This window comes from Danio rerio, chromosome 8 (genome assembly GCF_049306965.1).
Source record: "Danio rerio strain Tuebingen ecotype United States chromosome 8, GRCz12tu, whole genome shotgun sequence".
Taxonomy (NCBI): Eukaryota; Metazoa; Chordata; class Actinopteri; order Cypriniformes; family Danionidae; genus Danio; species Danio rerio.
Window position 1 is genome coordinate 4,060,001 of NC_133183.1, and position 16,105 is coordinate 4,076,105.

At 35.7% G+C, this 16,105-nt stretch overlaps 2 protein-coding genes across 4 annotated transcripts in view; one reads left to right on the forward strand and one right to left on the reverse strand.

Annotated features, from left to right (window-relative positions):
- Positions 1-16,105, reverse strand: part of acaa2 (acetyl-CoA acyltransferase 2) — a 654,279-nt gene that overhangs the window by 320,395 nt on the left and 317,779 nt on the right. The window lies entirely within an intron of this gene.
- crb2b (crumbs cell polarity complex component 2b) overlaps positions 1,804-16,105 on the forward strand; it is an 82,165-nt gene continuing 67,863 nt past the window's right edge. For 2 of the 3 annotated variants that reach the window (XM_068223004.2, XM_068223003.2), the window contains exon 1: positions 1,933-2,087. In XM_068223004.2, coding sequence (XP_068079105.1) covers positions 2,021-2,087 — 67 coding nt within the window. In that variant the 5' untranslated portion in view covers positions 1,933-2,020. 3 annotated transcript variants of the gene reach the window in all.

Genomic DNA, 16,105 nt, shown 5'->3' on the forward strand with positions numbered 1-16,105 from the left:
TATTATATGTTATTATTGTTATTATTTACATCAATATTGTTACTATTTAGTGATGGAACGTTCAGATCATTTTTCTGCCTCGGATCTTTGAGTCTCGCTCATCGAGATGAACGAATCTTTTTTCGAGTCATTTCGTTCATTTGGTTCAATTTGCCAAAATATTATTAAAATGTTACGAATTGCTTCCAAACACATCTACGACTAGCCCAAAAGGTTGATCACACGACAAATAAGTCATAAATAGAATATAAGAAGGAGAAAATAATAATTCAGTGTTTACCTGCTCTTTTGTCTATGAAGGTATTGTTGTCTCTTTGCTCAGCTCACCTCTTCATGTCTTCAAACGTCAGTGGTTCGTTCAGGTTACACTGACAGTCACATATAATCTTAACCAATGTACACAGTCTGAGCCGATAGGAGTCATGATAATTAGTTAACCTTTCGAGTCGTCTGGTTCTTGAGTCGTTCATTCATCACGTGACAGAATGACTCAAACCCAAGGACTCGTGAGTTGAATGGATCGATTCTTTTTCCGGCTCTAAACGCGTATGATTGGCCCATGATGAACGAATGACTGCGTCCGAAACTGCATACTTCCATACTATATAGTACGCTAAAATCAGTATGCGAGCGGAGTAGTATGTCCGAATTCATAGAATTCGAAAGTCAGTATGCGAGAAGTACCCGGATGACTTACTACTTCCGGCGAAATTCTAGAGTGCGCATCCCATGCATGCTGCGCTATCCCATGATGCCCCGTGAGCAAATTCATGAATGGGAGTAAAGCGACGCAATTGACGCAGGTAGGTCACGTGACCATGACAAAATGGCGGATGTAGTACGTCCGAATTCCATTCATACTTTTCACGTTCATACTGTATAGAACATACTTTTCTAACGGCCGAGTAGTGCGTTTAAATTTAAATGCAGTACCTACTGAGTAGTAGGCGGTTTCGGACGCAGCCTTAGACCCGATAGAGGACTCGAGAGTTGAACAAATCAATTCTTTTTCTGGCTCCAAACGCATATGATTGGCCCGTGAGGAACAAATGACTCAAACCCGATATAGGACTCGAAAGATGAACGGTTAAATTTTTTTTCCGGCTCTAAACGCATTTGATTGGCTTCTGCCTTTTCGCGATGAACGACTCAGAAGACTTGAAATGAACGATACCACCTGCACAAATGTTCGCACGCGCGGATAAACAAATCACTGCCTAAGAGGACTCGTAGTTCCCGAGTCATATTGAAGGTTCATTCAAAATGAACGAATCGTTCATGAACGACCCGTCACTAGTACTATTTTTTTATATTGACTTTATATATTCCCTGCTATATGTACACTTCTGCCATATGTACCTATATGTCATGCATTATTGTAATTATTATTTTTAACACTATTACTGTGTAATTTGTTTTTCTATGTTTTATTGCATGTGAACATTGCAAATGTTTTGCTAATAGATTTGTCATGCCCGTAAAGCAAGTTTGAATTGAATAAGATTAAGTGAAAGAGAGGGATCATTTTAATTTTTACAATACTTTAATATATTGAAAAAGAAAACACAATATACCTGTACAAAAAAATCTATAAAAGTCATACCTGCCAAAATTTGTCTCTGAAAATCCGGGAGATAATAAACTAAACGGGAGGGTCGCGGGAGATGGGTCTAAAATACGGATAACAACCTGTTAAAACGGGAGTGTTGGCAGGTGTGCTTAAAGTTACATACAAACATGTACCGTTTGAATGAAGAGAGAGAGAGGGAGCGAGGCAGATTAACACAGGGTGAGGATTGGAAGAGAGAGAGTGACAGACAGCAAACCGAGCTTTGACCGAGCAGGATAATCAAAGAAATCCTCCCGCAAACTTCCGACTCCTCTCCGTGTTTTCCGCCAGACCGCCAGACAGTCCCGAAGCGACTCAACTCTACACGCGGGGATGCGGTGACTCTGAAGCGGGCAGAGTTCGGCGAGCGTCCGATGATTTACAGGCTGAGCTCGAGAATCACCGCAGGACATGGATTTTGGACGGATGTGTTTACAGTATAAAAGAGCAGTTCTGCTGTCATTGATGTTCAAGCTGGGTAGGACATCTTTATCTTCATGACTTTTTGTACAACGTGAAAACAATACTATAGTAATTTACACTAGTGTTTAGTACTTGTGTTTAGTTGTGTTCTACAATATAGTACGTGTAGTGATTCTATGATTGCTATAGTAATATGCTACTATAACTATATTAATATAAACAAATTACCCAATACTGCAGTTTTCTAAAACAATATGATGTTATTGCTACTACAAAATACCAACGTTTACTATAGTATAAACAAATGCATACTACATTATTGATTACAGCTTATCAGTTCAGTATTTTTAGTATGCTGTAGTGTTCATTAACAAACAGTTGTGAAAGCTTTAATATACAGTGTTTACGTCCCGATTTATATTTATATCAATTTACCAGTGAATATAGTTAATATACATTGGTGAATTTGAACTAAACAGATTTAATAAACAGATATATTTATTAAAATAATATTTTAGTCATCGAACGTCTTTAGAAATAGAAAGATAATTCATTTAAAATCATCGTATATATTCTTTGCTTCTCTTGATATCCCCTCTATTTTACCTTTTTATTTAATCCTTTTCACTAACATACACATTTGGGCTATTCATTTTTGGACTTTTATCATTAATTGTTTTGTTAGAAGCTCCAGATTTGGCTTCAGTACTGACTATTCTAATGTATATGCAGAAATATAATGTTGTAAAGCTTCCTATAGAAAATATTAATTTAAATGTGAGATTTGTGAGCAGTGTACTTATATATATATATATATATATATATATATATATATATATATATATATATATGCTAATCACTGTATACAGTATAATAATACACTTTACCATAGTGTGATTAAAAAACTATTTCATACACAGTAAATTACTAGTATTATTTTACAGACTGGGGTCTGTAAGATTTTCTATTTTCAAAACTAGAATTTCATTCATTAATGATGCTGGCATTAAAACAAATCCTATAATAATTTATACTAAATACTATAGTTTTTTTTTTATTTAACACACTATAGTAAAGTGTATTATAGTAATGTACAACTCTTTTTACAGTAAACACCTTAACACTATAGTAAAGTGTATTATAGTAATGTACAACTCTTTTTACAGTAAACACCTTAGTTTTTATGAACCACAATAATACAATGTTAACTATAACTATAATCATATAAAAAATTTTCCAATACTGCAGTTTTCTACTACAATATGATATAGCTACAAAACTCCACAGTTTACTATAGTATAAAAAATGCATACTACATTATTACAGTTGATCAGTTCAGTATTGTTAATATGCTGTAGTGTGCCGTTCATGAACAAACAGTTGTGAATGCTTTGATATGTAAAGCATAATGCACTTTACTATAGTAGGATTTCATTTACAGTAAATTCCTATAGTGTTATTTTCACCTGGGTCTTTAATATATCAATGGAGAAGTGATGTCTGTAATATTTTAGTTTTTTTTTTTTAATAATTTTTGTCATTAGCGATGCTGGCATTGTAACAAATACTATAATCGTTAATAGTAAGTACTATTATAGTATAGTGTTTTAAAACCATACTACAGTAAAGTGTATTAATGTGTATATTATTATATGTAATCTCTATAGTGTTTTTAAACCATACTATAGTATAGTACTTGTAGTAATTTTATAGTTGCTTTACGTTTTAACTATAACTTTATTAATATAAACAGATTACCCAATAGTGTAGTTTTCTACAACAATATAATATAGCTACTACAAAACACCACAGTTTACTATAGTATAAACAAATGTATACAACATTATTTATTACAGTTTATCAGTTCAATATTTTTTTTATTTTTTATTATTATTATTATTTTTTTTTTATTGCAATAGTAACAATACATTAAAACAAATACCGATACAAAACTGAAAGAAGTATAGTACAATCAATAGAAATATTACTTTTTGAAAAAAGTGGATTGTAACAAATTTAGACAAATATAATAAATGTAAAAGAAATTAAAGGGAACAAGAGAGAGAAAAGAAGAAGAAAAATAAATAATTAAGGGCACATAAAGAAAAATTAAATTATTGCAGAATATTAAATAAAGCACATATTTTAGAAGTTTTAATAGCTTTCTTATTGTGAGAGTCTATGATGTTTTTTAAATATCAGTTCAATATTGCTAGTATGCTGTAGTTAACCATTGATAACAAACAGTTGTGAATGCTTTAAATTTAATACACTTTACTTTATTTTACTATAGTGTGGTACAAAAACTATTTTATTTACAGTAAATTTTGATGGGTTGTGGCTGGAAGGGCATCCGCTGCATAAAAAAAATGTGCTGGCAAAGTTGGCGGTTCATTCAGTGACTAAGCTGAAAAGAAAATGAATGAATGAATTACAGTAAATTACTATAGTAATATTTTCATCTGGGCCCCTATTACATCAATGGAAAAACGATGTCTAATATTTTCTTTTTTTTAAAAGTAGAATTTCATTCATTGACAAGGCTGACATTAAGACGAATACTATAATCATTTACAGCAAGTACTATAGTGTTTTAAACCATACTATAGTAGTACTTGTCATTTTATAGTTGCTATATGTTTTAACTATAACTGTAGTGAAATAAAGAAAATACCCAATACTGTAGTTTTCTACAACAATATGAAATATTATAGTTACTACAGAACACCACAGTTTACCATAGTATTAACAAATGCATACTACATGATTGATTTCAGTTGATCAGTTCAATATTGTTAGTGTGCTGTAGCGTTAGTTAACAAAGAGTTGTAAAGGCTTTAATATACAGTGCTCAGCGTAAACGAGTGCATCCCAATTTAAAAATGTATATTTATGGCAATTTCTCAGTGAATATAGTTGATATATGTTGGTGCATTTGAACAAAACAGGTTAATTAAGCAGATATATTTATTAAAATAATATTTAAGTCATCAAACATCTTTAGAAATAGAAAGATAATGCATTTAAAATCATGCTTAATATTGCAAAAATAATTACAAACCACAAAATGTCAACAAATTTTTTATATTCTTTGCTTCTCTTGATTTTTCCTCTTTTTTTTACCTTTTATTTAATATTTTTGTTGTCATGTTAAACTGTTATCATTAATTATTTTGTTAGATTAGCTCCTGATTTGGTTTTAGTGTTATAAAATTGTAAAGCTTCCTATAGAAAATATTAATCTAAATGAGAGATTTGTGAGGGGTGTACTTATATATGCTTATCACTGTATACTGTTTCATTTACAATAAATCACAATAGTATTATTTTCATTTGGGTCTGTATGTTATGAATGGAAAAACTATTTCTTAGATTTTAACTTTTTTAAAAGAAGAATTTCATTAATTGATGCTGGCATTAAAACAAATACTATAATAATTTATACTAAATACTATAGTATTTTTAAAACACACTATAGTAGAGTGTATTATAGTATGTACAGCTCTTTTTACAGTAAACGCTATTGTGATTATGAGGTAATAAAATGTTAACAATAACTATAGTAATATAAGTTATAATATACTGTAAGTATATAGGTTAAATATGCTTACAGTATGAACTTACTGGCACCTTTATTAGGTACACCTGTCAACTGCTTGTCAATGCAAATTTCTAATTAGGCAATCACATGGCAGCAACTCAATGCATTTAGGCATGTAGACATGGTCAAGACGATCTGCTGCAGTTCAAACCGAGCATCAGAATGGGGAAGAAAGGTGATTTAAGTGACTTTGAACGTGCCATGGTTGTAAGTGCCAGACGGGCGGTTCTAAGTATTTCAGAAACTGCAGATCTACTGGGATTTTCATGCACAACCATCTCTAGGGTTTACAGAAAATGTTGAGATAAAAAGGAAATATTCAGTGAGCGGCAGTTCTGCAGGCACAAAATGCATTGTTGATGCCAGAGGTCAGAGGAGAATGGCCAGACTGGTGCCAGCTAATAGAAAGGCAACAGTAACTCAAATAAGCACTCGTTACAACCGAGGTCTGCAGAAGAGCATCTCTGAACACACAACACATCCAACCTTGAGGCAGATGGGCTACAGCATCAGAAGACCACACCGGGTGCCGCTCCTGTCAGCTAAGAACAGGAAACTGAGGCTACAATTCACACAGACTCACCAAAACTGGACAATAGAAGATTGGAGAAACGCTGCCTGCTCTGATGAGTCTCCATTTCTGCTGCCACATTCAGATGGTCAGGTCAAAATTTGGCATCAACAAATGGAAGCATGGATCCATCCTGCCTTGTATCAGTGGTTCATGTTGGTGGTGGTGGTGTAATGGTGTGGCGCATATTTTCTTGGATACTTTGGGTCCATTAGTACTAATTGAGCATTGTGTCAACTTCACAGCCTACCTGAGTATTGCTGCTGACCATGTCCATCCCTTTATGACCACAGTGTACTCATCTTCTGATGGCTACTTCCAGCAGGATGATGCACCATGTCATAAAGTGCAAATCATCTCAGAATGGTTTCTTGAACATGACAATGAGTTCACTTTAGTCAAATGGCCGTCACAGTCACCAGATCTCAATCCAATAGAGCACCTTTGGGATGTGGTGGAATAGGAGATTGGCATCATGGATGTGCAGCCGACAAATCTGCAGCAACTACGTGATGCTATCATGTCAATATGGAGCAAAATCTCTAAAGAATATTTCCAGTACCTTGTTGAATCTGTCACGAAGGATTAAGGCAGATCTGAAGGCAAAAGGGGTTTAACTTAGTACTAGTAAGGTGTACCTAATAAAGTGGCCAGTGCATGAATATAGTAGCTTTATCTGTTAAGAGCTGTTAGTTGCTAATTAATTGGTTTAAGTTATTAGTAACTAATACAGTTATGGCCTGATTTTGTTATTAGATCAATATTGGCGATATTTTGTGCATACCTAGTGTTATATATATATATCATTAGTCTTAAATGATGCTATGAAGTTTATTGAGCATCACTTTCCTCTGTCATTCTGGACTGAATTCAACAAGTGTTTCTTGAAGCTCAGCATCTGCAACTGGCAGCTCATCTTGTCCTGTCGGCATGTGTTCAGTGTGAGTGTGAAGAGAGAGTTGTAGGTGTGTGTGTGTGTGTGTGTGTGTGTGTGTGCACCATCTGCGCTTGAGGAGCCGTAAAAGAAGAGGTGCAGTAATTGGGAATTAGCGCATGTAGAGGACAAGTGCAGCCAGCTGGCCGTCAGATTGTTTAGAATGAGTGATAATCAGAAAAGCCCCTTGCTGAGACACACACACACACACACACACACACACACACACACACACACACACAGACACGGCATTCTGCACAAACACTCATTCGCTGTCCATTCAGATGCCACTGAGCTACACACACCCCTGGATGTAAACTGTACTAATTCATAGTTGGTTACTGCTTTAGACGTCTTAGAAGTGCATTTTTGTCTGATGTTTGATGCAATTTCAACTGAAACATGAAGATAGGGCGGGGTATAGAGTAGCCCCTCCCCTTTTGTAAAAACAGCCAATAGCGTTTTGTTTTTATCACAGCTCGGCCAGTGAGAGTGGTTGAGCTTAAGCGCATCAAATGATAAGCAAATGAGAAGCATTTTGGCATGTGGTGGGTGATCTCTAGAGTGTTGCCAGGTCTTTTCTGTGGTGGTTGCTAGTAGGGATGCTCATTTCAGTTAATTTTGCCAACCGACAACAGCCGCTCGTTAACCGAATATTAACTGTTAACTGGTCATATTAAAATATTATCTAATAAAAAAAAATGACGTGTCTATTTTGTGTGACACATTAAATATTGCATTTTAAAACACTGATTTATTTTAACATGCGAACAGCATACAAGAATAAAGAATAAACTAAACAAAAAGAATCAAATAAATAGGCCTGCCTCTAGATATTTTTCACTTAAATGACAAATTTAGATTACAAAACAAAAACACTGACTGAATCCTTTTTAAGAACCAGAATAGACTGTTTGTCCAATCATGCGTTTTTCTTCTGTCAAAAAAAAATATCAGGCTACCTTAAATAGATTGCTCTGCGGAAACTATGCATTTAATATAGGGGTCACGAAACACTAAAGCACATGTTTTGAGCTGTTGACAGTCATATATGTGTCCCACGCTGCTATAAACACTATTAGGACTCATATATTTCACAAAAAAGTGAAAAATGGTTGTTTTTTTGCGTTATTTCGAGCAAATTCGTTCTTCTGGTTTGAAACAAATTTTTGAAGCTGCGTCATGACGATTAGGTACTTGCGTGTATTTCAGCTTGGAGACTGGATGTCTGTACTTGCGAGTGCATTGTGACGTCTCTGATTGTGTTGCATTCGTTAATGAGAAAGTCTTAGTTCAAACCAATCAGCGCCCTCTATAGTGTATGAGGTGCAACTTCATTAATATGCACGATAGCTTCCAAGACTGTTTTTACCTGTTACAGTGTTCAGACAGCAGAGAAACGCCATGTTGTGTTGCCAAAACAAGTGAAAGAAGACGAAATGTTTGGAGATACGGGTCGTCGGTGTTGCTTTTATAACTTGCTGCAGTGAAGGTTTTGTTTTAATTTCCTGCTATGAGAGCGCAGCTGGACTCACGTGTGGATTACAGTGCACATGACGCTCAACAACAATACGTGTCTAGGGAACATTGTTTACCTGAGAGCTTTTCTCATCTGGAAATGGTGAAATCCGGATTTGCTTCTCGTCTCTTTTTAATAAAGACGCGGCTCCAGTTGGTGTTGATTGTCCTGTCTCTACAGAAGTGATCAGCGCTCTTTGTTTATTCAGATGGCAAAGTTAGTTGGTATCATCAGCAGTATTCTTTCAGTGTTTAAAGACAGGCCTTAGTCAAATGATTTCTAAGTTACTAAAGTTTACCGTACGTTAATATCACTACACTATTATAGACTGAAAGATCCGCTGTAAATGCTGCTCTCCAAGTGTAAACATGTATACACCGCAATCAAACTATTACCGTCGTGTAGGATTTTCGCCGGAACAGGAATAACACACACGGCTTTCTGACACTACCACACCACACTAGCGGATCTAAGTTAGCTAGAAATGCAGAGAGTTTTCTCTCATTCGCCGTGCGGTATCAAACATTGCATTAAAACGACATGCTTCCAGCAGTTCCTTGAATCAAATATCTCATTTGTCATGAGGGCTCATAAATAAAATTCCTGAATGAAAGAGCCAAACTAATTTGGCAAATAATTGGATAACTAATGTCCATGTAAACACAGTCACTGTCTTTCTACCCTGCATCTGTGTGTTGTTTTGCCTCTTTGAAAATCAGGGCGTGCCCAAACCGACACTCCCATTTTTATGCAAATTTTTATGGACCTTCACTTTTTCCCTCCTCTGACACTCTCATGCTTGACTACACACAAGGATCTAATTGCCGTGACGCAGCTTAAAAAAAAAATTTGTTTCAAACTAGAAGAACGGATTTGCTCAAAATAACGCAAAAAACAACCAATTTTCACTTTTTTTTTTTTTAATATATGTATCCTAATAGTGTTTATAGCAGCGTGGGACATGTTGCTGGCTGTTTCTGTGGTGTTTTGGATGGTTGCTAGGTTATATGCGTGTTGTGGGTAGCTGTTAATGACTTGTTTTGCTGTTTAGGGTGTTGTGGAGAGCAATTCTCAGGTGTCCTAAGCCAAAAGTGTTTTTTAGGGCGTTGTGGGTAGTTGTTAGGGTGTTACTGGGCTATTCTAATGGTGCTTCATGTGTGTCTTTCACTATTGCCAGCGATGAAATCCTTGCAGATCGCTGGTAAAAAACATTGATTGCTGAAGAACTGCAAATCCGCTGTTACATGGACTACAGATCCAGCCATGCACCACACACACACACACACACCTGTTCCGAATCACGATTGATTACACTCACACAGCTGGGAGCTGCTCAAAGACTGATTACAAGAACTATTTACAGTCTTGTTATACTGAATTGTGAACATCATGACGCGCATTCCTTGTCGGTTTTGACCCTTGCCTAGTTTGTTTGTGTGTTTATTTACGTTGAATGCTGCCTGCATTTCGACCATCCACCTGTTTATCAACCACCGGATTGCCTGTATGCAACTGTTTGTTCCTGTATTGATTAAGGGTGTCACGATTTCGATTTTAATCGAAAATCGATCGAAATTCATGCTCGATTTCGATTATCGAATCAAAAAATAGAATCGTCGATGCTGCCACGCCCCCATGTCACGTCAGCTTGGCTTGCCAAGCGGGAAAAAACACGCTTGTTGAAGTGCTTGTTAAACTGTGCAGACGCATCGACAGAGCTTAAACCTTCAGGGCTCGACAATAAGGACTGCCCGATAGCCGTGAGACGCTCGGGCCAGTGTAAAGTGCTGCTTTGTTGCCTGACAGATTGAGCCAGAGCTGCGTGCTGCGACTGTCTGTCAATTGTGTTCAAATACAATCTTACGGTGCTTTAAAATCCAGCAGTTGCGCTCGCATCCGCGCCAAATCAATCAGTCCCAGAACGGATCGATTGTAGTGAGAAAACAAAACAAAGCAACGAACTAACGACCCAGGCTATATGACAGTGTATTATGATCGTGTAATAGCCATAAATACGGCTATATGAAGAGAGAATGATGAGCAGGGCCAGATGTCATTCTTACTGGTAAATGCGAAAGTGAAAGCATGCTGAAATATTACCGAGAGCTGTTTATCCAGCCTGATCTCGGCTTATCCGTCAGGAAAATTGACCGAAATTACTATCTGTTAATTTTTCCATATTTTAATCGTATAATATGTTGTATTATAAAGATTTACATTGATCTGATGCAGTCTCGGTTCATCTGCTCTGTCTCTCTATAATTTAAGCCTATAATGCAGAATTATAGCCAACGTTTCTTTAATAGATTGATTAATTCAATAGATCGATTTTTATAAAACCTGAAAATTGAAATTATGTATGTATGAGAAAGTCTGACCTCTGCTTTATATTCGGTGACGATGTCTGTGGGTTGTTAAAATTAAAGTGCACATTTTCACTTCTAAAATATTCTATACACAACTGGTCAAAAGTTTGGGGTCAGTGTGATTGTTAAATATGTTCAACTAAGCTTCTTCTGCTCACCAAGGCTGCAATTATTTCATCATAAACACAAATTGTGAAATGTTGCACTATAAAATAACTGTTCAAAAGTAGTTTATCATTTAATTTATTCATTTATTCCAGTGATTTTAAAGATGAAATTTCAGCTTCATTACTCCAGTCACATGATCCCTCAGAAATCACTAATATTAATTATTATTATATTTATTAATGGTAATAGTAACAAAAGCAATAATGTCTGGAGTAATAATTTTATTTGAAACTACATACAATAACAAAGTAGTTATTTAACATTTTGCTAAATATTTAACAATTTAACATTTTTTACATTTAATAAATGTAGCCTTGATGAACTGAATAAGGTTTCTTGAAAACATAAAAAAAATGACTGTAAATATATATATACAGTGGAAGTCAGAATTATTAGCCCCCCTTTGTTATTTTTTTCTTTCTAAAATATTTCCTAAATGATGTTTAACAGAGCAAGGAAATGTTGATAGTATGTCAGATAATATTTTTTCCTCTGAACAAAGTCTTATTTGTTTTATTTTGGCTAGAATAAAAGCAGTTCTTAATTTTTTATGAGGTCAAATTTATTAGCCCCTTAAGCTAATTGTTTTTCAGACTGTCTCCAGAACAAACCATCATTATACAATAACTTGCCTAATCACCCTAGCCTGCCTGGTTAACCTAATTAACCTAGTTAAGACTGCTTCAATCTTTTACTTTCACACTAGTACTTAGTCATTTTAGCGAACACCTCAGATACTGTTGGCTGGTTCCTGTTGGTTGTGCGTCTTTTTTACTGATGCCATTATAACGACACAGATCACTGCCTATTCACAAGAAAAAAGTGATTGACAGGTGGTAATTATGTGTATCTTGCCTTTATTCATTTACTGTATGATTTGTTTATGGGTAAAACAAAGACCATGCAGGTCAGGTAGTTTAAACTGTAGGCTACAAATAATTAATTTGTTATTAATTAATTAATTATTCATAATCGAAAATCGAATCGAATCGTGACTTAAGAATCGAAAATGTAATCGAATCGGTAATTTGGAGAACCATGACACCCCTTAGTATTGATCATTGCTTGCCTGACCATTCTGTTGAATAAGTCCTGCACTTGGATCCGCACTCCTTCGTCAAGTGTCCCGTCACATTACAGTCTCTGTGTTTTCCCTTGGTGTAATGGTGCATCCGATTGTTTTAATAGCACACACACTCCTCAACAACACACAGTATTTGAGGAGTCATTCATACTTTGCTGGACGACACACACTCTCTGTTAGTGTGAGCAACAGTAAACATGATGCTCACCATCACTAATGAGCAGTTCTTTCACAGTTCTTCATTAGCGTATGAATGCGAGCGTAGCGCGTCATCATGCCGCTGTATACTGTCAGCATCTTACAAGTGTGTGTCTCATTGTCCTGGAAGTGATTTGGGGAGCCTCATTTCCCCACCCTAATGAAGTATGACCTATTTCTGCAGTTGCGGGAAGCCTGGATTCTTGGTGCTTTTGGGGCAGATTAAAAGCGAAGGGCAAGATGTGCGGCATAGTTGACCATCTCTATGGAAACCGGGCTGGAGAGAGCAGCCACTTCAGTCTTTGTGTTAAAGTGGACCAGCAGCTCACATTTATTCTGACTCAATGTGCTTTATTGTATCTTTAAGCTCTGACCGTGACGGGACAGACTTTGTTCAAGTTTGAAAACAACATGCAATATTACATCTCTCCAGGGAGTGATTGTTGTTGTGCTACGGTTGATTGTGATGCGTTATTATTTGAAACTGATTGGTGGATCTGTTGAGGAAAATAATCTTAAAGGGATTGAGGGTGTTTTGCTGTTGATGATTTAATTTAATTTAATAGTTACATTTATTAATTCATTTTCTTTTCAGTTTAGTCCCTTTATTAATCTGGAGCGGAATGAACCGCCAATTTATCCAGCATAATTTTTACGCAGCGGATGCCCTTCCAGCTGCAACCCAACACTGAAAAACACCCATACACACTCATTCACATACACACTCATACACTTCGGCCAATTTAGTTCATCAATTCCCCTATAGCGCATGTGTTTGGACTGTGAGGGAAACCAGAGCACCTGGAGGAAACCCATGCCAACACGGGGAGAACATGCAAACTCCACACAGAAATGCTAACTGACCCAGCCGAGGATTGAACCAGCGACCTTCTTGCTGTGAGGCGATCGTGCTACCCACTGCGCCACCGTGCCACCCCTTAATATTTTAATACTCAGCAAAAATGCTCTTCTTACTCAGTTTTTGTCTTGTTTTTAAGAAGAAGTCTAAGAAGTCTTAAATAAATATGTTTTTTTCTATACAAGTCAAAAATATTGTCTTGTTTTCAGAAACAATATGTCAAAATTAAGGGAGTTTTTACTAAGCTAAAACTAATTAAATAATCTGCCAATGGGGTAAGCAAAATATTCTTATTTGCACTTTGAGAGTTTGATTTAAGATTTTTTCGACATTTGGATTTAAAAAAAGACAAAAACTCACAGCTTCATTACTTTCATTACTATTATATTACTAATATATTATTATGGGATTAATTCACCTGACGATTTTACAATTGTTTCATTTAATATAATTTAGATTCTCTTTTAATTATTAAATATATTTTATTTGTAATGTTTTCTGAGACTAAAGTATACAAACATTGTACAATATGACTTTAATATTTATTGTAAAAACTGTTTAAATTTTTTTATTTAATTTACTCTAATTTAATTTAATTTAATTTAATTTTAATTTAATTTAATTTTTACATTTAATTTTTACATTTAATTTAATTTAATTTAATTTAATTTAATTTAATTTAATTTAATTTAATTTAATTTAATTTTATTTTTTAATTATATTTTATTCAGTTCTTTATGTTGTGACAACCCATGACAAAGCAGGGACTAAGCCAAAGGAAAGTGATCGAATAATTTTAATTTAATTTAAATTAATTAATTCATTTATTCATTCATTCATTTTCTCCTTGGCTTAGTCCCTTAATCAGGGGTCGCCACAGTGGAATGAACAGCCAACTTATCCAGGATTTGTTTTACGCAGTGGATACCCTTCCAGCTGGAAGCCATCACTGGGAAACACCCACACACAATCATACACTATGGACAATTTAGTTTATTCAATTCCCCTATAGCACATGTGTTTGGACTGTGGGGGAAACCGGAGCACCCGGAGGAAACCCACGCCAACACAGGGAGAACATGCAAACTCCACACAGAAATGCCAACTGACCCAGCCGAGGCTCGAATCAGCGACCTTCTTGCTGTGAGGCGACAGTGTTACCGACTGTGCCACTGTGTCGCCCCTTAATTTTAATTTATTTAATTAAATTTTATTTTATGCAGTTCTTCATTTTTTTGGCAACCCATAATAAAGCAGGGACTAAGCCTAAGGGAAGTGGTTGAGTAATTGTAATTTAATTTTATTAATTTTTTTATATTAACAAAAGAATGCTTTCTTGTGCAAACTCCAGGAATATACCACGAATATAAAAAAAAAAATCAGTTGTGTGTGTGTGTTTGTGTGTGTGTGTGTGTGTGTGTGTGTGTGTGTGTGTGTGTGTGTGTGTGTGTGTGTGTGTGTGTGTGTGTGTGTGTGTGTGTGTGTGTGAGAGAGAGAGAGAGAGTCTGTACCAGCCGCTGGTCTCATCTGTCTCAGAGAGGTCAGAGGTCATCAGAGCTGTAGATAACAGGAGACTCGCTCAGGTTAAAGAGCTTCACACTGATGCTGCTGAGTGTGTTTCTCAACTTTTGATGCAGTCCAGGAGCTGCTCTGACTTTAACACAATCCTCCCCTTATCTTCACTAATGACGTAACTCAGATTGTTTGAGCATGATCTTTAACATTATGCTTTATACACATTTAGATTGAGCATGAAATACATCTGTAAAGCTACAAAGCAGACTGTAGCTATGTTTTCAACACAAATTATTAACATTACTGTACATTTTCAAAATAAGAGTATTCATTTATGTTAAGCACTGTATATGCAGTTGAAACCAGAAGTTTACATACAGTCTAAAAAAATGAACATAACCATTAAAAAAAAAATGTCTGATGGTAAATCATACTAAATGTTTACTATTTTAGGTCTGTTAGGATTACCTAAATGATTTACATGTGCTAAATGCCAGAATAATAAGAGAATGTTTTTTTTTTTGAGAATTTTTTATTAATTTCTAGACAGTCAAAAGTTTACACACATTTCCCTGTTTTTTATTAGCTTTTAAACTGTATAACTTTGGTCAAATGTTTTGGCCATCCTTCCACAAGCTTCTCACAATAGTTTGCAGGAGTTTTGGCCCATGTCTCCTGACAGAATTTGTGTCACTGAGTCAGGTTTGTTGGCTGTCTTGCTCGCATAAGCTTTTTCAACTCTGCCCACAAATTTTCTATAGGATTGAGATCAGGGCTTAGTGATGGCCACTCCAAAACATTCACTCGGTTGTCCTTAAAGCACATTTTAACTAATTTGGCAGTATGCTTAGGGTCATGGTCTGTTTGGAAGACCCATTTGTGGCCAAGTTTTAACTTCCTGGCTGATGTCTTGAGATGTTGCTTCAGTATTTCTACATAATGTTCTGTCTTCATGATGCCATCTATACTGTGAAGTGGACCAGTCCCTCCTGCAGCAAAACAGCCCCACAACATGATGCTGCCGCCCCCATACTTCACAGTTGGGATAGTGTTCCTAGGCTTGTAAGCTTTCCCCTTTGTCCTCCAAATGTAACACTGGCCATTATGGCCAAACAGTTTAATCTTAGTTCCATCAGAGCACAGGACATGTCTCCAAACATTAGTCTTTTCCCCAGTGTAATTTAGCACATTGTAATCTGACTTTTCTGTTGATTCTGGCTTGTTGATTTTCCCATGTTGTCACACAAGGAAGCAGTGT